Source organism: Rhinatrema bivittatum, chromosome 3, assembly GCF_901001135.1.
Source record: "Rhinatrema bivittatum chromosome 3, aRhiBiv1.1, whole genome shotgun sequence".
NCBI lineage: Eukaryota > Metazoa > Chordata > Amphibia > Gymnophiona > Rhinatrematidae > Rhinatrema > Rhinatrema bivittatum.
Genome location: NC_042617.1, coordinates 499,084,749 through 499,112,032, shown reverse-complemented (window position 1 = coordinate 499,112,032; position 27,284 = coordinate 499,084,749). Strand labels below are relative to the sequence as shown.

At 43.0% G+C, this 27,284-nt stretch overlaps 1 protein-coding gene across 3 annotated transcripts in view; it reads left to right on the top strand.

Moving 5' to 3' along the window:
* Window positions 1-27,284, top strand: part of PKHD1 (PKHD1 ciliary IPT domain containing fibrocystin/polyductin) — a 1,284,809-nt gene that overhangs the window by 749,264 nt on the left and 508,261 nt on the right. For all 3 annotated transcript variants that reach the window (XM_029596114.1, XM_029596113.1, XM_029596115.1), the window contains one exon: window positions 1,433-1,628. In XM_029596114.1, the coding sequence (XP_029451974.1) occupies window positions 1,433-1,628 (196 nt within the window). The remainder of the gene's footprint in view (window positions 1-1,432; window positions 1,629-27,284) is intronic.

Sequence of the window (27,284 nt, the reverse complement as noted above, 5' to 3'; positions counted from 1 at the left end):
AACTGATCATGCAATATATCAGAAAAACCATGTAATTTGGAAAGAACATCATTAGAATCCTAATTAATTATAGTCTACAAACTGATTCACTCCCAGAGGTCTGGGCTTCCATTAGGAGAACAGTGGCCAAACATCTAGTTTTCACAAATACAGTATCTACTGTCATAAAAAGGGATTCTTCAGCCAGCTATTATTCACAGCGGTTTGAAACACGCAAAAAAGTATTTTGAAGGACCTGGAAAAAGATATTGATAGAGCAGAGGAGGAGGATACAACCTATATTTTACATTATCAGGTTCTGATGATCTGATCTATCTTGGGCCCCACTCCCAAATGGTTATTCAGCCACTTAGATGCACAGCTTCTATTTGTCACCCCAAGGCCTCCACTCTTAATATATTTACTCCTGCCCAGAGATGCCTTTTGGGTGTGTAGTTCCTTTTTGCGAATTAAAAAAAAAAAAAAAGTTTTTATTTTACTTTCCTCCCTCTCCAGATGCTGTCATGCAGATTGGAAACTGAAATTAGTGGCCCGACTATCCACCACATAAACAACTGCATGATTTTTTTTTTTAATTAGCAGTTTCTTTCTCCTCCTGAGGGCGTCTAGGTCATTAGGGACTAGCCTCTGTTGAGCTACAGTGCCATGAGCCTTCATCCTCTATTTTATATTCCACCTCCCAACTTTCATAGCCCAGGCATTGCAGCGATGGTTATCAGCCAGGGACTCTACACCAGGGCTCCGTCCAGAACCCCTACAATCATGGGCTCTCTAAATCTGGTTACTAGGGATCACAGTCACCTGATGACTATTACAGCCTTCACTGCCCCTCTCTTCCCAGGGGCTATGACTGCTTCCTCTGCAGCATCCGCAGTACTAGTCAGCCCAGTGAGCAGAAGCTTGGCCTAGGAATCAAAATCAGATCCTGCACATAGCAATGTGCAGCATTTGCCACTGAGCCATCAGGCTTGCTTCTGCATGAATGTTTTGAAGTATTATGATTGTAAAGCACCTTGGGGGGTCCATTCTGTATGGATGAAAGATACTCAATTAAATTATATTATGGTTATTATAATTCCTGAGTCTCCTTTGCATTTTTTGTAGTTATCAGATGTAAACGAGGGTAAGTCAAGCATTCTTATTTGTCTTCTCTTTAATATTTTAATTCCTTCCATATGCATTTTTTAAAATATATTTTAAGGTATATGATTTATTTTGTTGCTCACATTGTTAACTTGAGGTCCTGTTTGTTAAGTTTCAAAACATGTTCTGAATAACTTTACCTTATAACTATATTTGTCCTCGTCTCTTTTTTCTACCCTCCACTGATTCTGTGACATTGCTAACCCTTAACTTGTTTACATTATATTTGGGTCTTTTGGTTTGTGGTTTTGTAATTCAATAACCCTATTTTTTTTCTATGCATTTGCAGTACTTGGCAACATTTGATAATTTTATGCCTGGGAATTTCTTGCTACTGGAACACAAAAACTTACCAGCCAACACTGTTGCCACAATAACCTGTGGAGGAAGACAAGGACAGCCACTTCAGTCTCTTCCATCACCTGTCACTAACAAAGGCTGTGATTGGTTCTTCAACAGTAAACTGAGGAAACTAACCTATCTTGGTAAGTAAAAAAGTATGAACTTAACAGATGTTGTAAAATGAAGAAGAGTGTGAATCTTCAGTTTGGGCCAGATTTTAAAAACAGCGAGAGGGCATAGATTTGTTCGCGCAACCCAGCGCGAACAAATCTACACCCAATTTTATAACATGTGTGCGGAGCCACGAGCATGTTATAAAATCCGGGGTCAGCGCACGCAAGGGGGTGCACACTTGTGCACCTTGCGCGCGCCGAGCCCTAGGGGATCCCCGAAGGCTTTCCCCGTTCCCTCCGAGGCCGCTCCGAAATCTATCTAACCCGAAATCGGAGTGGCCTTGGAGGGAACTTTCCTTCCACCCCTCCCACCTTCCCCTCCCTTCCCCTATCTAACCCGCCCCCCAGCCCTAACTAAACCCCCCTCCTGACCTTTATCTCGAAAGTTACACCTGCCGGCCGGCTGCCATTACACCATCCCTCGGCACGGCGGCTGTGCCGAAGGCCTCGGTCCGCCCCTGGCATGCCCCCAGGCCAGCTCTCTGCTCACGGCCCCATCTCCGGAACGCCTCTTTTTGCAAGCCCCGGGACATACGCGCGTCCCTCGGCTTGCGTGCGCTGCCGAGCCTATGCAAAATAGGCTCGGCACATGCAGGGGCAGATTTTCTCGAGTTACACGTGTATGTTACGCGCATAGCCTTTGAAAATCTGCCCCTTTATGAACATAGGGGCCGATTTTAAAAGTTACGTGCGTGGGGTACATTTGTGCGCGCCACCCGGCATGCACAAATGTACACCCGATTTTATAACATGCGTAACTTGCGCACATCGGCTGGCTGCCGACGTGCCATGCCCCAGCACAGGCCGCTGTGCCAGAGCACTCAGCCCCGCCCCCGGACCGCCGTCCCACCCCTGGCCCCGCCCCTGACCACCGCCATGCCCCTGGACTGCCCCTTTTTTGAAGCCCTGGGACATACGCGCTTAACCCTTTGAAAATCTTCCCCATACTTTTTTCACGACCAACATAAGAACATAAGAAATTGCCAATCTGTATCAGACAAGGGTCAATCAAGCTCTGGATTGGCCACTGATAATGCCAATAATAGCAGTGGCTATTCTCTAAGTCAACTTTATTAATAGCAGTTAAGGGACTTCTCCTCCAGGAACTTATCCAAACTTTTTTTAAAAACCCAGCTACACTAACTGCCCTAACCATAACCTCAGACAAGAAATTCTAGAGCTTAATTGTGCATTGAGTGAAAAATAATTTTCTCCAATTTGTTTTAAATGAGCTATTTGCTAACTTCATGGAGTGCACTCTAGTCTTTCTATTATCTGAAAGAGTAAATAACCGATTCACATTTACCCATTCTAGACCTTTCATGATTTTATAGACCCCTCCCCCCCCTTTAGTAGTCTCTTCTCCAAGCTGAACAGCCCTAACCTCTTTAGCCTTTCCTCATAGGAGAGGCATTCCATCCCCTTTATCATTTTGGTTGCCCTTCTCTATACTTTCTGTAGTGCAACTATATCTTTTTTGAGATGAAGCGACTAGAATTGTACATGGTACTCAAGGTGCGATCTCACCAAAGAGCGATACAGAGGTTGTATTTACCTTTGTTGATGCAGATTTCAATAGGTTGTGTTGCTAGTCCATTCCTCTTTTCTACCGCTTCCATCATGCTTTGATTTGGTGTGAGCTTCTAAGATCCTGGTCTTAAGTTGTACTCTAGGCATACGAAGGGGTGTGCGATGCCTCCAGTCTCAGTCTCAGGCTCCTTCTTTTAAACCCCCTCCTTGTGCGTTTCCTCGATGTCAGCACGTTGAGAGTGTCAGCTGGGGGGGGGGGGGAGGTGTCTCCTTCACTGCTTCCGGGGGCGTTCGGGTACCTGGTGAGAAAGAGCGAGAGAGAAAGAGAGACGGGAGCAAGGCACTGTAATAAATATATATATATATATTGAAAAGCACTGGTCCAACTACAAATCCCTGAGGTACTCCACTGTTTACTTTTTTCCACTGAGAAAATTGATCATTTAATCCTACTGTCTGTTTCCTGTCTTTTAACTAGTTTGTAGTCCACGAAAAGACATTGCTTCCTATCCGATGACTTTTTAGTTTTCTTGGAAGCCTCTCATGAGGGACTTTGTCAAACGCTTTCTGAAATTTACAAATACACTACATCTACCAGTGCACGTGTATTAACCGCTTCAAAAACATGATGCAGTCGATCTCCTGCCGGCGCCATTTTCCGTACGAAAACGATTCGCGGCGGGAAATCGCTCCCTGACCCCCGCTGGACCTCCAGGAATTTTTGGCCAGCTTGTGGGGGGCCTCCTGACCCCCACGAGACTTGCCAAAAGTCCAGCGGGGGTCCGGAAGGACCTCCTGCCGTCCAATCTTTTTCGTCTATGGCCGCCGCCATTTTCGGCGCCATTTTGGAAAATGGCGCCGGCTGAAGACAACAAGATGCAGGAGCAGGAGCCCGTTCCGGACCGCTGCCGTTCCGGACCGCCGCTGGACCCGCAGGTTATTTAAGTTATTTGGGGGGGGGGGGGTTCGGGAGGGTGGGGGATTTAATTTAAAGGGTCGGGGGTGGGTTTTAGGGGGTTTTAGTGTGCCGGTTTTTCGATTTTTCGATTTTTAACGATTTTTAACGATTTTTCACAATATTTTACCCCCCCAAACGGCAACAATACGATTCCCTCCCCCTCCCAGCCGAAATCGATCGTTAAGACGATCGAGGACACGATTCACATCCCTAGAGTCCTAGGTCGAGTGCCAGAGGGTCGTCGTTCACCAGTCCAAAGTCGTACGCCAGAGAATCACACTTGCCAATCCGAAGTCAGGAACCAGAGAATCACCGAAGGCCAATCCGAGTCAGGAACCAGAGAATCACCGAAGGCCAATCCAAAGTCAGGAACCAGAGAACGTCAAGCCGGAACAGGAATAAGATCCAAGGCTTGAAGACTCACCAAAGCAAGCGGACTAGACAGCGCTAGTGGACATTGCCAAGTCGAGGAATGAGCAGAGGAAGTCTCCTTTTATACTTCCTCTGCTCTAGCTCATAGGGAACAGCTGAGCCTGGTTAAAGGGATCATGTCCCTTTAAAGCTAATGAGGGGGCGTGGCCTCGTGCCTAAAGATGGCGGCGGCCATCTTGGATTCTGCCCCGTGGAGGAGAGACGTCGCTGGATGCCGCGAGGGGGGAGCAGGACGGCTCCCCCTGCAGCGAGCAGCTCGAGAGGCCGCGCAGGAGTGACGGCCTGAATCGGAGCCCTCCCCCGGGGCTCCCGCAGTGAAGGAACGCCGCGGATAAGGTAGGGGGCCATGGTCGTGGGGCGCCACGACTGCGGAACACAACATTTTTATATGCTCTGTCATTTTAATCTTTAGAATAGTTTCTACTATTTTTCCCAGCACTGAATTTATGCTCACTGGTCTACAGATACCTGGATCAGTGGACCCCTTTTTAAATAATGGGGTTAAATTGGCCACCCTCCAATGATAGGTTACACATTTTTACTAATAGATTTGAAATTTCATTTTTGAGTTCCTTGAGAACCCTGGGGTGCATACAATCCCATCCAGGTGATTAGCTACATATTTGCATTACAGTTCATGAGGATGTTTTAATTTTTGTATTCTGATACGGTTTTAGAAAATCTGGTATTGCTACATAAAGCAAAGATTCAGAAGTGAAAATAGAGCAGGAAAGAGGATCAGAAAAGTAGATTCTACTTTATCTTCAAGCATGTAGAGATACCTAATTAAATATAGGTACTTTACTTGGTATGGGGCAGGGGCTAATATAGAAGCATCTGCTGCCAGTATTCAAATGGCGCCGATCGCCTTTGCCCTCATTATGTCACAGGGGCCGACTGTCGGTACCTGTGACATAGTGAGTGCAAAGGCGATGGCGCCATTTTGAGTACTAGCATCGGACGGACGGCATGCAGGAGGTTGCTCCTGGACCCCCACTGGACTTTTGGCAAGTCTTGTGGGGGTCAGGAGGCCCCCCAAGCTGGCCAAAAGTCCCTGAGGGTCCAACGGGGGTCCCGGAGTGACCTCCTGCACTCCGGCTGTCCGATGCCAGTACTCAAAATGGCGCCGATAGCCTTTGCCCATACTATGTCACAGGGGCTACCGGTGCCATTGGTCAGCCCCTGTCACATGGTAGGAGCACAAGATGGCGCCGATGGCCATGTGACAGGGGCTGACCAATGGCACCGGTAGCCCCTGTGACAAAGGCTATCGGCGCCATGATGAAACCGGCACCGAGGGTGTGAGTGCAGGGAATGGCTCCTGGACCCCCCCGCTGGACCACCAGGGAGTTTTGGTAAGTCTTGGGGGGGTTCAGGAGGGTGGGGGGGTTGTTTAAATTTTTGTTTAGGTGGCCGTATAATTCGGCGAAGATTCATGTATTCGTGGGGAATCGCGATACGTTTCGCTTCCCCACGAATACTACGAATAATGCATTATACGTTAGGGATGTGCAGAGCAAAATTTTATGTTCATATTTTTTATGTCCGAAAGGGGGTCCCACTTGCGGCCAATATGGACATAAAAAAAATCCAATGAGTTGGGTATATGTACATATGTGCAAAAAAAAAAATTAAACCCCCTCACCCTCCTTAATCCCCCCCCCAGACTTACCACAACTCCCTGGTGATCGAGCGAGGAGTGAGGACGTCATTTCTGCAATCCTTGGCGAGAAGCATGTGACGTCGGTGGCACGTCGAGTGACGCGGCGTCACGTGATTCCCGGCTCGTTCGCGCCGGACGGCTCGTTCGGCCCAAAAAGAACTTTTGGCCAGCTTGGGGGGGCCTCCTGACCCCCCCAAGCTGGCCAAAAGTTCTTTTTGGGCCGAACGAGCCGTCCGGCGCGAACGAGCCGGGAATCACGTGGCGCCGCGTCACTCAGACGCGGCGTCACGTGATTCCCGGCAAGTTCGCGCCGGACGGCTCGTTCGGCCCAAAAAGAACTTTTGGCCAGCTTGGGGGGGCCTCCTGACCCCCTCAAGCTGGCCAAAAGTTCTTTTTGGGCCGAACGAGCCGTCCGGCGCGAACTTGCCGGGAATCACGTGACGTCGGCGTCACGTGATTCCCGGTTTGTTCGCGCCGAACGAGCCGTCCGGCGCGAACTTGCCGGGAATCACGTGACGTCGCGTCTGAGTGACGCGGCGCCACGTGATTCCCGGCTCGTTCGCGCCGGACGGCTCGTTCGGCCCAAAAAGAACTTTTGGCCAGCTTGGGGGGGTCAGGAGGCCCGCCCAAGCTGGCCAAAAGTTCTTTTTGGGCCGAACGAGCCGTCCGGCGCGAACGAGCCGGGAATCACGTGACGCCGGCGTCACTCGACGTGCCGCCGACGTCACATGCTTCTCGCCAAGGATTGCAGAAATGGCGTCCTCACTCCTCGCTCCATCACCAGGGAGTTGTGGTAAGTCGGGGGGGGGGATTAAGGAGGGTGAGGGGGTTTATATTTTTATTTTGGCTCAACAATCGCGATTTCCCACATATCGAACATATCTATGTTCGATATGTGGGAAATCCGATCGTTTATGTCGAATCAATTTTTTAAGTAAAAAAAAAATATGAGTTGCGTTTTACTAATGCGGTCAATCCGAATGCACACCCCTAATATACGTTGCGGATCGCCAATAAGGCGAAAACGAATGCACCCCCCTAATATTAAAGTCAAGTTGCATATCCTTTACCCTTTCAGTAGATGGCCTTAATTTCTTTCTAGATGAAATTCTCCCTGGCTGGACACTAGTCATAAAACTAGTTTGCTGATAAACCACCATAAAAATATCACTTCTTTGGCTTCTGAGTATATCATTTGCTTAAAAGCAGGAGCAATGATATCACAGACTACTACTGCAGTTGGGATCAAGATGGATGCAGCATGTTATGAGTGTAAATCTATCTTTTTAAAATTTTAACTTGAACAAGAATCTACTCAAGAAGATTCTCTCGCTGCTTATTGAAAGAATGTGGTAAGAAAAAGGCATATTTTTGGTTGATTACATTCTTAGCTGAGATAGTCATGCTTTTGTAGAAGTCTCTTCAACATGCGCAATTAAACAACCAATGAGTGTACAGCGTACTCACATGATGGCTGAGCACAATGGACAAATGCCTTCATTCAGTCTAACTGCTGAACTGCATGACTGCGTCAGAAAAGAAATGTGATCTAGTGGTTTATATCACATAACTTGGAGTTTGAATAGCTCCTGGAATGTGAGTTTATATTCTTGCTTTCATTAGCATGCATGACCCTTAGTAAACACTTTATTTTCACATGTCCTAGTTTATCCAGCTTTCATTAGTATTATTTTGAATATACAGTTTAGGTGCCATATGGGTTCCCATGATTTCCATATGAGAAAAGACCACATACACATGGTTCTGAAATTCTATTTTTATTGAGATCATGAAGTTTGATTCAAACAACTGTGAATGACACTCATCTCCCACAGAGAGGAGACAAACACTAATAAAAGCTAAATCAATCAATCAGATTGCATTACTCTACTATTTGGGAGATTATGCTTGCTTTAATCAGATACATGCTATTATCATTTCTATAGTGCTACTAGATCTACACAATGCAATAAAGTTCATGGGAACTTTGCTGGGTTTCAGGCACAATATTAAACCAAGCTACAAATATTATTACTGTTATTTTACAAGTAGATTCAGAGATACTAGAGGGTTTATCTCATTCTGAGTCTATGGAGGGAAAAATGTATTATGTCTGAGCCATAAATGTCAAGAAAGGAAGATGTGGATGATTGAGAGAGTTGAAGAGTAGGATTAGAGGGCTGAGAATTGAAGTAGGGAAAGAAGGGAATTGAGGAAAAAGAATTGAAGAGGATGGGCGTGGATTGAGATTAGGGAAGTTTAGCAAGACTCAGTGGGTTTGAAATTGGCCTACAGTTCTGCACATCATCCAATGACAAATTACTTTTCTTCAAGATTAGTGTTCTAATGCACGTTAAACAGTAAATATCACTCAATAGAGCAATATTGCGCGACGTATGTTAGTTATATTTTGTATGTCCCCATCTTTGAACCCTCCCATATTACAATGACACATGGATATACCTATTGAGCCAATCCCCAAATTGGAAGGTCAAAAATTACAGGGAGGATCCCAAAAATGCAAAACCCTCCAAACAGGTGCAAAAGGGGAAAATGGTTTAGGACAGGATTCAAAGCCCCGTCACACATTCTTACATTTTAAAGCCAGCTAAACTTCACTATGCCTTGTCAGTGGGAATGTTGCAGAAATGGGAGGATCTTGAGTAATACAGTCATTGAGGAATGATAAGCGAAGTCTATCCATTGAAGGGTGCGCCAGTAAGGAGGAGTATAAATGATGACTCCAGGAGTTACTTGTAGGGGTGTGGGGGGGTGTGGGGGGATGTTGGAGTTTGCTGATAGGTTCAGGACAATTTGTATCCAAGGAGCCAGTGAGGGACAGCCAAGGGGTTATGGCTCTCATTCTGCTCATGTAGGAGAGAGGATTAGTCACCCCTCTTTTCAAATTTCTGAAGTGAAGAAGGATTCAATTGGAATCCAAAGATGTCAGATCCAAGCTGAGCTCCTGATTCACAGGTTGAAGGAAGCAAGGAGTGCCTAGAAAAATGAGCTGATACAGGCATCAGTTAGAGTGCTATCAATTCTTTAAGAGGAAGGAGAGGATTTATAGTTTACAGTTTATTAAAATGTATGAATCACCAGATGCGCAAGACTCTAGGCAATTTACAGTAAAATCATACATAATCATTTAGACATACCATATACCACAATTAAAAATAATAAATACATGTTCCATAATAACTGCTCTTCATAACAGTTAAGATAGCATCCAAATCATAATGGATTCCAAGAGTTTCAAAGGGAAAAGAGGCCTTTTTGGAAAACTAGAAGGGATCCCCAAGTTCTACTTTACTACTCAAGTGGTTTGATGATTTTGAATCTGTATTGTTGGACTGTTTGGAGATTTATCATGGAAAAAGACTTTCTCTATTTTAATACTCTAGACTGTTTCTATTTTGTACCACTGAACCTTTGACGTTAATTGATAAACTATTTTTATTTGGAACACTCCCCAGCTCAATCCTGGACTACCACTAGAGGCGGCCCTGATTACTCAAAAATAAAAAAAATAAAATAATGTGCCCACATGACCCCCCCACTCCCACCCCTCAAAAGCCCATAATCATCATTGGAGGTTCAGTGGACCCCACCCTCCCTCATATGTTCAGATAAAAACAATTAGGGGTTCAGGGGTCCCCATCCCCCACCCCAATAGACCTCAGTACTTGTTGGGGTATATCCCTTCTCCCCCTAAAGGTGAGAATTTAAACAAATGGGGAATCCCCCACACACTCCTGCACCCCCAGGCAAAACCCCCTCCCACCCACCCTCTCACACCCCTAGAACCTTAAAATAATGATTCAGTTCCAGAGATGGGGCAAAGGCACATCCTAGCACTCTGCCCAGTCAATGCCATTATTCAAAATGGTGCCGACTTGACCTTGCTCCAGTTATGTGACCTTGCTCCATTTATGTGCATAGGGGGTACGAGAGGGGGTCAGGAGTGGGGAGTTGCCTGGTGGTGTGGGGAATGGAGGAGTTCCCCATTTTGTTAAATTCATACCTTTGAGGGGCCAGCGGCCAGCTCTTTAAGGCAATGATGGTTCTTTGAGGTTGGAGTCACCATCGCATTAAATGGCCTCTAGCAGCATTCTTTTGTCCAGGGTGTTTGGCAGCAAGACAAAAGAATGCTTCATAGAGCTGTGATGTTTTTTCAGGGGAGGGGGGCCCCACAATTGCTGGTGACAACCCCCCTCCTCGCGATAGTGAGACCCCTTCCCATGAAAATACATCACGGCTTGATTCATCCAGGCCATAGATTTTAAGCCTTTTGGTGAAATTAAATCAAATAAATAAATGATGGAAGGGATAAGAGAGACTGGTAGAGGGAAGGGATAAAGGAATGGAGGTATGAGAGATGAAAAGAGGTAGATGGAGGCATGAGGCAGCAGCATAGGGTAAAAATTAGAGGGACTGAAACAGTAGACTAGAAGTAATTAAGAGGTGGAGAAACATGTTGCAGTGTGAGAGTATAATAAGAGAAGAGAGAAAAGGGAAGGGTGAGAAGTAAGAGATAAGAGAATGAAAAGTAAAAATAATAAAAGCCAGAAAAGTGAGAAAACTAATTGGGTAAGGAAATAATAGTTCAAATGTACAAAGTAATTTGGAGAAAAATTTTATTTTAAAGAGATAAGTGTGAAACAATAGATTTTCAAGAATAATGTGCTAATTTGAATGTACAGTATTTTGTACATTTATGCAAATGAGTCACAGAGTTGCCACAGAATTCAAAAAACTGTGGCACAGAATTTTCTGAGTCTTGCTACAGAATGAACTCATGAGCTACTCCAAGAAACATGGGACCTTGAGTATAAGGGATTGTGGGAAAATTGGTAAAAGAAAATGTATAAGGAGGCAAAGTAGTATCCTTGTAAAATGTGCAGTATGTCAGGTTTTAACTGATAAACCCCGCCAAAACACCTCTAATAATAATCTAATTTTTTTTATAACACCAATTCCCCTAATATTATCTTACCTCTCCTTTGCCTACCCTGGATCCTCTGCTTTTTTTTTTTCTTTTTCCATTCTAGCGACCCCTCTGCTGCACAAATGCAGGCATTTGATTTAGCCACAAAAGGTACTCAACAAATAGTACCTGTACCACAAAAACAGATTTTTGATACCCCCCAAATCTTATTAGTTGGAAAATAAACATCTAAATTTATAATTTATAAACACCTAAAATCAAAAGTCCTAATTATAGTGTGGTAAAATAAAAGATATCTCAATGTGACTGCAATGCTATGAGCTGAGGGTATGTGATAAGTAAATGTGAATTTAAAAAAGGAGTATAGCACTTATATATATATATATAAGAATCAAGAAAAGTGTAGAATACATGAAAATATATAGATTGCTTTAATTTTTTGGGCGATATAGGAATAATTTTATTTATTTGTTTATACAAACTGCTCTTCTGCTGATGCACAAATCTCAGTGGACTACAAAAAACATACAAAATAAAATGGAACAAACAATAACAAAAACTTAAAATTAAGCAGCACTAGCAATTAATGAATAAAAGGTACCAGAAACCTGAAAGGTAACAGGTGGAAGGGACTAACATCAGGGAAGGCCAAGGTAAAAACAAAGCAGCTCCCTAAAATGAAGCAGGTCCTTTTCTACTTTGATTTCCAGGGAAAGATTATTCCATAGAGCTGGGCCTGCAATAGAAAAAAATGTGCCTGGGAGACTCAGATAGCCATGCTTGTTTGAGAGGGAATTTCTAGTAAATGCTGGGAGGTAGAACAGAGACTACAGGCTGCCTGGTATATCCAAATAGAGGAAGATAAGCAAGGTGGGGCTAATCCATGAAGGGCCATAAAGATCCAGGTGAGAATTTTGAATTGTGTGCTCCATATAAGAGGCAACAAGTTCAACTCAGTGAGAACCAGAGAAATGTGACTACATACAGAGGTGCCAGAGATTAGATGAGCCACATCATTTTGGTTTAGTTAAAGGGTATGAAGATGAGAGTTGGGCAGATCCAGGAACAGACCATTACCATAATCCAGGGATTACAAGATTAGGGATTGAATGGTGGTGTGAAAATCAGAACAACAGAGAAGGGATTTCAAAGGTTACAGCAGGTGAAGCTTGTAATCAGATGATTGACGATTGCTTATTAAATAGAGTCTATGTATTGTTTAAAGTTATCTTAAAGTTGAGCATCATTTAAGGAATGCCTGAACTGACAGAAAAACAAAAAATATTTTAAAAAATCAAAGAAGGTGTGGGCCAACAAGTGCAGATACTAAAGAGGTTACTACTGAATAGATAAATGAAAGATCTGCTTTTGGAGGAATAAACCAATAATCATTGAACCCTGCAAGTAAAATTGCTATCACTAACAAATACTTATCCCAAAAGATAATTGTTACGGTCAATGGTAAATTAGATAAACTAGAAGCAACTTTTGTCCCACAGTATCAAAAGATCCAAAAAAGACCCTCCTTTGCCCCAGAAAATGGCTGCTGGCAAGGAAACTGAAAGCTCCCTTAGCATGCTTTGGAAAGGATTGCAATCCCTAAAGAAGATACTAATGACAGTTAATCATAGTGTGGCTACAGAAATAACAATAGAATTGGCTTCCCTTACAGTGCAATTCTTTTTGTTCATATTTATGTAATTTCATGCAATATTTTTAATTCTGTGTATGTAACCTTGTAAACTGCCCAGATCAGGTGCTTGGTAATGGAAGGGTAATTAATGATTCCTGCCTAGCTTGATAGCAGCTAGGTAGAGAGTGCATCAAACTAGGTCGATAGTACATTGTACAAATCTCATCTTTGTGTTCCTTTCCTTATTCCAAATCACATCAAAGCTTCACTGATGTCTACTGTGCTGTTCGTACTCTGATTGCGCATATAAAACTGCCCCCCAAAACCTAGACCACCATCAAAACCTCACCTCGAGTAACTAGTTGCCTGTTCTACAGTAGTTTAAAAAGTTGACTAATATATGTGCCGCCCCAGAGGACCTCTTTCTCTCTCTGTCTTTCTCTCCCTCTCTCTCTCCCCCCTCCCCAAAATGGGATTTGTGATTTTTAATGCAAATCCCATTTCAGGCACATTGCACAGCATAACACCAGGAACAAAGGTGTAGTTATTTCCTGTGTTAAAACATTTGATAACATGTGTTACGCTATCACACGCAATGCTACGCACCTCTCATTTTAATTTCCTTCTCCTAACTCCACCCAAACTTCTCCCATTCATTAAAAATTTAAATATTTGCATATGCATCTCGCGATGCGTTATTTATCATGGGCACTATAGCATTATCACAGACGTTAGGGCCCTAATGTCCGCGATAAGACCCTAACAAGATTTGATAAATGACTCTGTTATTTATTAGAGATGAACTTCGTTTTTTTACTACCGGGTCATTTTTGAGTCGGACGCTTCAGGGGCTACCGGTGCCATTGGTCAGCCCCTGTCACATGGTAGGAGCACAAGATGGCACTGGCCATGCTCCTACCATGTGACAGGGGCTGACCAATGGCACCGGTAGCCCCTGTGACATAGTATGGGTAAAGGCTATCAGTGCCATTTTTATTACTGGCAGCCGACAGCCTGAGGGCAGGAGATCGCTCCGGGACCCCCAGGGACCCCCAGGGACTTTTGGCCAGCTTGGGGGGCCTCCTGACCCTCCCCCCAAGACTTGCCAAAAGTCCCTGGGGGTCCAGTGGGGGTCCGGGAGTGATCTATCCGTCGGCTGCCAGTAATCAAAATGGTGCCAATAGCCTTTGCCCATACTATGTCACAGGGGCTACCGGTGCCATTGGTCAGCCCCTGTCACATGGTAGGAGCACAAGATGGCACCGATGGCCATGTGAAAGGGGCTGACCAATGGCACCGTTAGCCCCTGTGACATATTAGGTCAGAGGCTATCGGCACCATTTTGAGTGAGGCAGGCCAGACAGCCCGATAGCAGGGAGGGAGAAATTCCTCGCGGGACACCGCTGGACTACCAGGGATGTTAGTAAGTCTTGGGGAGGGATCGGGATGATGGGGGGTGGGGGGTTTTGAATTATACTAAATTGTAATGCTTGGGGTATTTTTTTATTTAAAAAAATTAAAATGTGCCCCTCCCCCGTACAAACCCGAAAAACAAATTTTTCTCGGAGTTCGGGGAAAATCTGTTTCAGGGGGCGGGGCCCCCGAACCACGACGAATTAGGCAATCTCTTTGAAATTGCCTAATTCATCATAAACAAATGCACATCTCTATTATTTATCGGACTAATTCTGATATTGTGTTATCTGGCTTAGGGCCTCATTTTCCCATAGATACAGAATGGAAGAAAAGCCTTAGTAAATCAAGTACTTAGCTGGAAAAGTGTAGGACTGTTATTTGGCTGTCCTAAAGTTAGCCTGATAAACTTCTCTGGCTAACTATAAAATACTCAAGTATCTTCAGCAGTGCAGTTGAATATCTGACCAAGTTATCTGGATAAATGTATCTGGATAAAGTGTGTGGCATCTGTGCCACAGAAAGCGCATAGAGGTTAAAGATGCTGAAAGGTTTAATGGTAAAAATGCAGGCATCCTCTTTATGGGAGCCTTGAGGGATTGTAGCAGTGTGTCAATATTGGTTGGAAGTGTACAGGATGTGCATGGGGCAAAAAGTTAACCTGGAATCAGCATAGGAATATTCCAGAACCCTGGGTCAGCTATGTGTCAGGAGGTTTAACCTACCTTCTTGATAGACAAAGAAGTACATCCCTTAGAGGCTCGGTCATTAAGGCAGAAGTGATAAAAGACTTGACTCTGCTGAGTCTGGGACTGTTCCAGACTGCAAGAAAAGAGGTGTATGGAACTGTGATCCTCACCCAAGATCTTGGAAGGGAGCAACAGGAGTGCAGGGATTTTTCTCTATAAATCCCCAGAGGCTTGAGAGCAGAGGAGAAGAAAAAGAGAGTGCAATACAGCCTGGAAGTTGGATGTTAAAAGATAAAATGTGCACTTAACCAAGGCAGGTACTCATCTATGCCAGGAAGCCAAACTGTGCCAGAGGGAACTTGTTTTGGGGATCGGAGGATCCTGATGCTGCTCCAGAAGGATTGTTTCTTGAGCTGTGTAGGGCATTCATGTGAGAAACTGTTTTGCTATCTGAGAAAACTAAAGAGAGGACTAGGCTAGGGGGTATTAAATCTGAGGAAAGAGGAGAAACAAAGTAACCAGAACTACTGTGTTGCTGCAAGAAGAAACTTAGGGATGTGTATTTGTTTGCGACTAAATAGGAAATAGAGATGATATTTCCTATTTCTCGCGTTTCAGGGTGGGGGGGGGGGGGCAACGAAACAATAAGAAAACCCATGAAATTTCGTGTGGTTCTCTTATCATTTTTTGGGGGGAAGAAAGGGCACATTAAAAAAAGCCAAAAAAACCTAAACCCACCCCAACCAAATTTAATTAATTGCAACCCCCCCAAAACTTGCCGAAATTCCCTGGTGGTCCAGCAGGAGTCCCGGGAGCGATCTCCCACTCTCGGGCCATCGGCTTCCACTAATCAAATTGGTGCCGATGGCCTTTTGCCCTTACCATGTGACAGGGGCTATTGGTGCCATTGGTTGGCCCCTGTCACATGGTAGGAGCAATGGATGGTCCGTGCCATTTTTTGAAGGGTTGGGGCGGGTTTCATGCTTCATTTCGGGGGGAGCAGCTGAAATAAAATCGGCCCAAACCACAGGAAAACAAAATTTCCCACGGCGGACTGATAACGATGGCTGAACCAAAAGGTTTGGCCAAATCACATCTCTAGAAACTGTAACTCAAGGAGAGGAGATAAGATTTCTGGAACTGGGATTTTGTTTGCTTTCTGCATCTACCCAAACTGTCACTGTCATTATGTTTGATCCTGAAGATGCTACAGTAAACTATTTATTATTTGAAGAACAACTTGAGTCTGGAGAGTGGTTTGTTTATGTGGCATGTTCTCAGCCTGGTACAGGCCCTGCAGGTTATCCTACCCCCAGCGCACAGCTCCAGAGACCTATTTCCCCACCTTGGGGTAGTAATTACCCTGCTCCCTGAGGCTGGGAGGGTGACCTCTGGTGTACAGGAAATTACACATGTGCAGCTGGATAGCGGCTGAATATTGACTCCCATGGTGTCCCCCAATCATTGTCTTGTGAGCTAATTCACTCACCTGTTTTACTGAAATTTCTCCAAACTCAACGGAGAGATCCCCTTTGTTAGTGGCATGAAAAGACAGAGAAGCATTTGCTGACACATCCCCTGCAGCAGTTGCCTTGGCTTACTGTGAGTCTGGAACAATTGAGGCAGTCAATGGATTAATGCTATGGAATGTGAAATTTTTTGAATCATTTCTGCCAGGACTCCTGAAAATTCAGTTTATGAAGGACTTTAAGAATGAAAAAAGACATAGAATGCTTTCCCACAATACCAGCAACAAAAATACCCAAGACCAGTAGTAATTTATTGGAAATACACAAAAAAGTCCAAGGCTCACAGCCTTAGAGTTATTGTTGACTCTCGTTTGTCTTGCTTTCCCCACATGTGAATGGCCATGCGAGCTAGCTTTTATAAGCTACGATTAGTAAGGGACCTTAAGTCATTTTAATTACCTGATAACTTCCGTCTTGTGATACAGACCTTTTAATCTGCAACACTGGACTATGGGGCTGCCCATATCTTTGATTAAACCACTGCATCTGCTGCAAAATGCAGCAGCAAAATTAATTACTGGCCATGAAAAGAGTTATCACATCTCATCAGTATTGGTTGATTTGCATTGGTTTCTGGTACAAGCCAGAATTAAATACAATGCCGCAGTTTTGATGCACAAGCTTCTTTCAATCAACATACTACCATGGATCAATAAAACTATAATCCTTCCAGAACTTTGCCTTCTTCACAGGGATCACTTTTGAAAGTTCCATCTATGGAATTGGTTAAGCTTTCTGTGTCCAGGGACTGTGCATTTTCAGTTGCCGTCCGCTCATTGTGGAATGCGCTTCTGCAGGAGCTTTGAACAATCAAATGCCCTATAAGGTTTTAAATTATTTTAAAAACTGTTTTATTTCAGCAAGCCTTTGGCTGATTTTATTTGATATTACTTAATTTTATTTCATGGTCTGTTAGTTTTTATTTATTGCAGTATTCTGGATGAGATGAGTGATTACTAGCTAATTTGTAACAGTTTATTGTGTTATGTTTTTCTGTAAGCCTCTGTGGACTTCTGTATAGGCAGCTAATAAATGCAAACAAATAAATAAATAAGGTACAAGCACCTGTACTGTGGAAAGGAAAGAAAGGTTTAATCATCACAGATCTAAATAAACTCACAGTACAGAAAAACTTCACATTACTCGTACATCACAGTACAGAAAAACTTCACATTTTCTATCGATAAGTAGGCTGAATTAGCCATTACATATGGGGGTGACGACATCTTGCGGGCACTGAATGAACGTATTACTCCAAACTAGTAAAGCTACTGAGCATGTGCAGGAGTTCACAAGTGGGCTTTGCCTTGTGAGTCTTCTCAGTCATTTTTTGTCCAAGCATAGCACAGACGTGAACTCTGTTTCTCCTATATTTTTTTCTGTAAAAATCCTGTAAACCTTTTTCAATTAAATATAATTTTCTTCAGTTTCTTCTTAGGTTATGTCACTGTTTCTGCAGTCCCACAATAGTACTTTTCAATGCTATCAAAAAGATCCCAAAACATCACACCAGCAAAGCATGGCATTCTCTTCTACTATGACCAGACAGAAGAAGAAATCAACTATGCTGAGTTTGTTTTATCTGTGGAAAGATTATTCCCCTCATGGATGGCCATGAATTGTGTTACCAATGCCTTGGAATAGAAAATGACTAGAAAAACTTCTCTGCCTGTGGATGGACATCTCCTTGCTCTCAAAGATCAAGGGCACTTCACATTGAGGAACTACGTAAATCTCTCCAGAGTTATAGTAGATCCTTGTCCCGCAGTGCAGCCTTGTCTACCTCATTGGGAAAAGAGTTGAGTAGGAGCTCATCAAAAAATCCCCTGTGTGCTCAGGCTGAAGCCACTGGATTGAGTTCTACCAGCTGCCCAGCGTCAAAGACAAAGCAGCATCAATCACAGCCTACGTCAAAGAAGCACAACATTTTAAACAGGAGGCATCAACATCAACATCCGCCATGTGGCCATTATCGGTGTTGGGATTGGCTTTGTTGTTCATAGTTGGAGAATCAATTAAACTTGCCGTTGAAACTGGGTAACTTGACCCAGGCATCTTCCATTGATGTGCCAAGGAGATCAACTCATGAACCTTTCATGTACTTGTCACACAGAACTCCAATGTACTTGATGCTTGATGCTCTTACACCACAGAACTTGTTGCCTCAATGCACATCCATGCATCTACCCTACAGTCACATAGTGCTCAGGATTTTATATCGTACAATTCTGTGATGCACAGTGCAAGGACCAGTGGTGCAGCTCCAATGCCACTCATGCAATAATGTCAACCTGCACCATATTCCTCAATTAGCATCTCAAAAAAACCAATGCATGCCAAAACATCCAAGGTATACAAATATTCTACACCATAGAAGCCACCACCACATATACCTCAGACTTCGGTTCATCAGGCTGCTTTTCTGACATAGCTCTACACATCCCATCCTAGATCTGCAGGACAAGGGGTCAGGTTGCCCTTGTCGCCACCAATAACCAGGGCATTTACCCTGCCTAGACTAGTATTGGAAGGATTTCACCTGAAGACTGCAAACTCAGTAACCTCCATAGTGCCACTTATAGCTAACAAACCACCCATTCTCATGTAGGACTGTAGGAGCCTATTCTGGTCTCAGAAGAAGATGTCTCACTACCTATGCTGGGCCAGAGGACACATCATTCACTTGACAAAATTGCAGACTTGGCAATGAGGTTTTTTTACTGCTCTGACTAAGGAGATGGAAAGACCATTCCAGTCTCTCCTTTCTATTATTGCTATGGCAATACCACAGACTGATATCACTTATAGAGGTGACCCATCATTAGAACCTGATATCACCTATAGGGGTGACCTATCAGCAGAACCCTTGCGTTAGATTCTAGCAGGTCAAAGATATTAGATAAGGCCACTCCTCCTCTGAGTCAATTGGAATCCCTTCCCAGTTCATCCTCTTTGTCACTGAGTATTGGCTAAGCAACTCATTACCTTTAGGTTTGGATAAAGATTATAATGGCATACCCTCTGACCCTCTTCTAGATACTTTGGACCACACCTCAACCACCAGAGGATCTTGCTTATTCTAAGTTTGTGGATAATATGAGTATCCATGTCTGCAAAGACAAAGACTCTCATTCTGAGCTTCTTGGATGTCTTCAAATAATGGAGACTTCAGTCAAACTAGCAGCCATTGCATTTCACAACATCCTCGATGTTCTACAGATGAAAATGTGGGAAATTCCCTTTTCAGTCACTTCTATAGTTAGAAAACTGGACCTCAAATTCTATGTCCAGCACTCACTGAGCATTGGTGTTGTAGAGGGGCCTCACCAGTCTGTAGTGGTTGAATCTGCTATGAAAAAAATCAAAGACATGGATTCACTCAAATTCTCTCTAGGAAAAGACCACAAACTTCTAGATAACTTTGGCAAGAAAATGTTTCAAACTTCAATGCTATCTGCTTGTGATACCATCCACCAATTCTGAATGGTACAATATATTTATGATGTCATTCAAAAGTTTAATTCTTGCTTACCTGCCATGGATTAAGGCAATTACTATTCACAAACACTCCTGGATGCAGAAGAGGGCATCTGCCATCTACTCCAATCAGTATACAAATCCTTTGAATCCATTTCATGTACCTCCCCCCACCTCTATTGGGCTAGACCTATGGCATGGCTTTGAACAAGTAGTATCAGAGAGGATGTCAATGAAAAACTGGCAAACTTCTTTTGCTTAGGGGACAATCTATTCAGTGAAGAGCTCCGGGAGATGATCAATTAGATAAAGGACCAGAATGTGGCAGTATAGTTGTTCTAGATAGCTCCTGAAGAGCTGTTCATGGTACATCACTTCCACCCATACAAATGATCCTACTTCCATAGGAGGCCTTACCTGTCTTTTCAACAGTACCGTATGCTGGCCCTTCCAGCCCATCATCAACAACCACATCTGGCCAGACCTCAGCAAAGAGAATGCTGTGAACAGAAAAATATACAAGCCAAACCCAAACTGAGGCCTAGTTCTTGATCCCTCTGAACAATTTGTTTCTGTCTCTCTTAGTAGGGCAAGAATACCACATTTCATGAAGGAGTGGTGTCAGATCTCCAAGGATCCCTGGGCCCTCCAAATTGTACAGTCTGGGTAACAGCTGCTTTTTACAGGCCTCCATCCCTCTTACATGGTTCAGCACTTTATCCAGATCTATCTTATTTACCACAGTTTTGACTGCAAGTTCAATTGATTCTCCAGCTATGAGTGACAGAGCCAATCCTAGGGTCTCAGCATTCTCTGGGGTTCTATTCCTGATATTTCCTAACCACCAAGAACACGGGGGGAGGGGCACTGTGGCACATTCTCAATTTGAAACACCTGAAAAATTATATATTCCAAATTAAATTCAAAATGAACTCCCTCAACAAGATCTTGCCTTATATTAGAAGGACAATTGAATGTGCACCTTGGATCTAAAGGATGTATGTACTTACATACCCATCCATCCATCACACTGGTGCTGCCTCCTCTTCCAAGTGGATACTTCTCACTTGAGTACACAATACTCCCATTTGGCCTCTTGTCGGTCCTGAGAGTCTTTATAAATTCCTTGTGGTAGTGGCTGCTAATCTCTGTTGCCAGAGAATACAAGTTATCCTATTCTTGGTCGATTGGCTTATCACAGCAAAGTAAAGGGATGAAGTGCTCTGAGCCTGACCATAGCTCTTCTACAATGCTTAGGTTTTCTGATCAATTTTGAGAAATCAAACATGGAACCCACTCATAAACTCAAATTCATCAGGGCTTGGATAATCTCCATATAGGAAAAAGTATTACTACCTCCAAGCCATGTGAACACCATGATGTTGCTCATCCACAACCTCCTTTTTCCTCCATGCTTATCCATCATATGGCTCCTAGTATTCCATGGTCACATGGCAGATGCCATCCATGTAATTCTTTTGACCAGTCTTCATATCTGCTACCTCCAGTGGGGTCTACAAACCCAGTGGGATCAGCTAACTCATCCGCTCTTGTCTCAAGTGCAAATCACAATGACTATGAACTGAGAGGTACGATGGTGGTTACACCTTTAAGTTCTCAAGCCCCTCTATGCCTGCTCTCCTATCAAGTGGTTTTGGTGTTGGATGCCTTCATGAATAGTTTGGATGCCTTCATGAAAGGGTGGGGAGCACACACCAGAACCTTTCAAACATAAGGTATCTGGACTCTTCAAAAGAGCCGCTATCAAATCAGACTTCAATAGATGAGAATAAACAGATATGCTCTATTAACCTTTGTTCATCTTCTTCAAGGAAAGAGCATCCTGATTCAAACCATCAATCAGGTTACAATGCTTTATATCAACAAGCAAGGTGAAATGGGATTATGACCTCTCTGCCAGGAAGCCCTAAAAGTCTGGAATTGGATGAAAAGAAATCAAGCTGTTCTACAGGCCACCTATCTGCCAGGCATCTCCAATACACTGGCAGATCAACTCAACAGAGTGTTTCAACCACACAAGTCATCTCTTCAGCAATCAGTGGCTGATGAACTCTTCAGCTGATGGGGTCTACTGTTGATGGACCTGTTCATATCACAGCAGAACACAAAACTAAACCAATTCTGCTCAATTCTACCAACTGATTACAGGCTAGCACAAGAAGCATTCCTCCACGATTGGGAATGGAGCCTCATGTTCGCTTTTCTACCATTGCAAATTAATGTCAGAGCAGTGCAGAAGTTTCTTCAGGACCACACTTATCTAATCCTCAAAGCGCTGGCGTGGCCCAGACAGATCTGGTATGTATATCTCATACAATTTTCCAGCAGTCCTCTCATAAATCTGGGGACAGACCCTGTGCTGTTGTCTCAGGAAGACAAAACATTGTACCATTCCAACTTTTGAGCCCTCAACTTGACAGTTTGGATATTGAACACTCAGTAATCCAGGATCTCAACTTTCCTACAGAGATTGTGGATATAATGGTCTCATCTAGAAAGTCTTCCACTAGAAGAAATTATGCTTTCAAATGGAACAGGTACTCCAAATGGTGTCATCAAAATGCTTTGGACCCAATTTCTTGTGAGCCTAAGCATTTGCTGAAATCTTTGCGCCACCTTTCAGACTCAGGCCTTGCCACCTCTTATGTATGAATGAACCTCAGTGCTATAGTGATTTACCTACTCAAGTAGATAGCAAATCATTTTCTGCCTATCCACTGATATCTTTTTCATGGTAGACTTATGGCATGTCAAACCCCCAGTACAAATGCCATTGTGGGACCTGAATGTAGTCCTTTCCCAACTAATGAAGCCTTCTTAGAGCCATTAGAGTCAGTTTCTCTAAACTACTTGACATGGAAGGTGGTGTTCCTTGTCTCGGTGACTTCAACTAGGAGAGTCAGCGAACTCCAAGCTCTCATCTACTATCCTCTGTACATGCAATTCTTCTAAAACAGGATGGTTCTCAATACTCACCTTAAATTTTTCCCAAAGATCACCTGGGTTTTCAATATCAATCAATCTATTATATTGCCTACCTTTTTCCCTAAGCGCCATGTGCATGATGGTGAAAAAGCCCTACATTCTTTGGACTCAAAAGGGCTTTAACGTATTACAAGAAACAAACTCAGTCACATCATAAGACCTCTCAAATGTTTGTCTCAAATGTTTGTCTGTATCAATTCCACTCTCAGTCCTACTATTAACCCAATCCCGTGGTCTGATCATAAACTAATTACTGGTGATATTAATATCCAATACTCAACCGTAGTACCCCCAACCTCCAAGACCAAAATAGAATACAGGAAACCATGTCAATTAGATACCCTAACTGATCCTCTCTCAAAAGCTCTGAACGACTTAGATCTTTCAAACAGTGATAACGCAATAAATTCATGGTACTCCTTGACAATAAAAGTAGCTGATAAATGCTGCCCACTTATCAAAAAAGATATTTCTATTAATAAGAAACACCACACCCCATGGTACAACATTGAATTAAGAACACTAAAAACAACACTAAGAAAAGCTGAGAGACATTGGAGAGCATCTCCTTCTACAGACACATTAGCTAACTACAAATATTTATTACACAAATACAATGAATCCACCAATAAAGCTAAAAAAGAATTTTATTCTAACAAAATAAATAAATTTCAATATAAACCTAGAGTACTGTTCTCATATGTAAAAGATCTGACCAATCCCATTGAAACTCCCACATCAAACAACTCTTTTAATTGTAATACAATTGCACAATATTTCAAGGAAAAAACTTTCAACATACTAAAAACATCTCTCCCCAGAATTCTAACCAAATTGTACTGCCAAGTAACCCGAAAGACCACATAACCTCCTTCATTACAGTTTCATCTCTTGAAATTTAAGGTATAATTAAAAAAATGAACCCAGCTACTCACCCAGTTGACCATATTTCAATAAAACTATTAAAAACAGTCACCATATAGTCTCCAAACCTATTGCCAATATAATTAACCTATCTGTTACTGAAGCGAATGTCCCACTCATTTTAAAATCCGCAATAGTAAAACCAATCACGAAAAAACCACAATCCAATTCATGTGATCTTTCAAACCTAAGACCTATTTCTAATTTACCTTCTATCTCAAAAATCCTTGAGAAAGTAATTAACAATCAACTAACAGATTATCTTTAAAAGCACAGCACCCTGTATCGAGCACAACATGATTTAGAAAATATTTTAGTACTGAGACCCTTTTAACTTCACTACAAGATATTATCCTCAGAGGAGCCAATAACAGCCAAACTTACTTCCTGATCATGCTAGATATTTCAGCAGCCTTTGATACAGTTAATCATAAAATTCTCCTGGATAGACTAAACGAAATAGGCATCAGACTCCGCACTAAAATGGTTTAACTCTTACTTAAAAAATAGAACCTTCAAAGCAAAATGTCTTGATAACGAATCACACCCAATTGATCTCCAGTATGGAGTACCACAGGGATTGTCTCTATCTTCAACCTTTTTAAATATTTATATGCTTCCATTGTGCAGGATTCTAACAGGCCTCGGTCTAACACATTTTGTCTATGCTGATGATGTTCAGATTTTAATACTGATCCAAAAATCTATCGACCAAACTCTTAAGCTCTGGGACATATACCAATCAGCCATTGAAAAAGTACTAACCCAAATGAATCTTTCCCTAAATACAAATAAAACTGAAATTCTATACAATTCACTTAAATTAAGCAAGACAAAAGAACTTGAAATTCAAGAAGCAGCTAAAAATTACCCCATCTCCCTGGAAGTACGAGATCTAGGAATCTTCATAGATTGCGAATTCTCAATGAAAACTTGCATTAAAAAAATCAGAAGCGATGGCTATTTTAAATTAAATATCCTTAAAAGATTACAACCTCTTCTATTCCCAAAAGATTTTAGAACTGTTTTACAGGCACTTGTCTTATCAAGATTAGACTACTGCAATTCACTATTTTTAGGCCTACCAGCAAATGTTACAAGACCATTGCAACTTCTGCAGAATTCAGCTGCTAGACTTTTGACAGGAACTAGAAGATCTGAGCATATCACCCCAATATTGAAGGAAGTTCACTGGCTGCCGGTCAAGTACAGGGCCCAGCATAACATTTTGTCCCTAATTCACAAAACACTCAAAATTAAAAAATTGAATGGTTAACTTCATCACTTCATTTCCATATCCCTTCAAGAATTACTAGATCAACCGGAACAGGGATGTTGCCAATTCCTTCCCCTAAAATTGCGCATTTAAATAATGTAAGAGAAAGAATTATCTCTATTGCTGGACCCCAACTAAGGAACTCTTTACCACAAGAATTACGATTGGAAGCAGATATTAAATTTTTTAAAAAGAGCATTAAAACATGGCTATTCAAACAAGCCTTCCAAGAGCTGTTAACTTAATGATTTCAAACTACTGATTTTATACCAAGGTAATGTATATTTTTGATTATATTATCTCTACTCTTACTATACTGCCTCTCTAATTGCTTAAATTTAATGATTATTTTAACTTACTATTTTTTACTATTTTATTTATTTACATTACGAAACTATGTATCTATTTCCTTTCTTCTTTTGGAAATGCAAATATTTTAAATGAATATTTGTTAACTACTGTACAACCAATTTGATATGCTTGCATGAAAATTTGATATATAAAAAATTATCAAATAAATAAATAGATAGATAGATAAATAAATAAATAAATGATCCCAACAGAGTAGGAGTAGCGGTTGCCAAGCATACCTTATCTAACTGGTTGGCTGAGTGCATTTACCACTGCTGTTGTATTTTGGACATTGAAGCATGGGCCCTTGGTCGCTGTATGAGGTGGCACCTCCCACTTGCAGTGATAGGCTAGCTCAAGACAGAGATGGACACAAATAATTAGCTTTATTGTACTGCAACATAGATGGTGACCCGAGCAAAGGGTGATGATTCCAGACAGGAGGTAAGGAACCAGATGTCAATGTTCCATCTGTAGGTTGCAGGGTAGAAAAAGCAGTTCCACAGTCTCACCAGGTCCCAAGAGGGAGATGAGTCCGGTAGTGGTCCGCGAAGCGGGGTAGGCAGGGAACCCAAGCTTAGATGGAGAAGCCAATAGATCCGGTAGCGGTCTGCGGTATGGGGTTCGCTGAGGATTTATGGAGAGAGAGATGAGACCATGCCAAGACAGAACTGGAGCGGCAATATTCACTCTGATGTTGGTAGTTGTAGTAGAAGGGAACCCCCGAGGAGTGAAGTTACCAGACAAACAAGGCCCTTGAAGAGCGGGTACCATAGGCATCCTGGTAATGGGTAGGGGGCCTTGCCATGCTCCTACCTTTCCTGAAGGGAAGGTAGGAGCATGGCAAGGCCCCCGTGGAGTGGGTATGTAAGTCATCCTGGAACGAGAGTACACAGAGCGGGAGCATCTGACAATGCCAAGAGATCAGCATGGAGGATTCCTTGCTAACTCGTAAAAAGAATCATGAGCAGAGATTTAATACCAGAGCTAGTGACGTCATGCGGTAGGGTCGCCCCCGGTGTTCCTTCCATGATGCTCGTAAAGGATAGAACTGTGCGCGCGCACATGCCCTAGGTGACTCCTGGAGAAAGATGTCGAACGCAATCGCCCATGCCGGACCGGGGATGCCGGAGGATACGGTGAGGAGAAGCGGTGGCAGCCATCTTTCCAAAATGAACTTAGTCAGATAGAAAAAAGGTGAGCAATAGAGGGCGCAGCCATCTGCGACCGGGCACAACAACTGCTACACTTTAGCAGTACTATAAATCACAGACTCAGTGAAGGTTCATCAAGTGAGAGCCCAAACTGCTTCCATTGCACCAAGGACCTATTGAAGATATCTGCAAAGCTGTAAATTGGTCTTCTGTTCATACATTTATAGGCCACTACTGTATTTATAACCTCTCAAAGAATGATAGTGAGCTTGGCCAAGCAGTTTTGCAAAATTTGCCTTCACTGTAGTCCACTCTCTATGGTTAGGGCCGGGTTGCTTACTAACAGGCTGATTCAGTAAAGTCTGCGGGAGAGCGAACGAATGCCTGCTCTCCCGGCACGCCCACAAGCCACTCGCCTGTGCGCGTGATACAGTATTTAAATTAGGTGGTGCAGTAGAAACGGGCAAAAGGAGGCGCTAGGGACACTAGCGCATCCCTAGCGCCTCCTTTTAGCCCGGAGCGGCGGCTGTCAGCGGGTTTGACAGCCGACGCTCAATTTTGCCGGCGTTGGTTCTCGAGCCCGCTGACAGCCACAGGCTCGGAAACCGGACGCCGGCAAAATTGAGCGTCCGGTTTTCGGCCC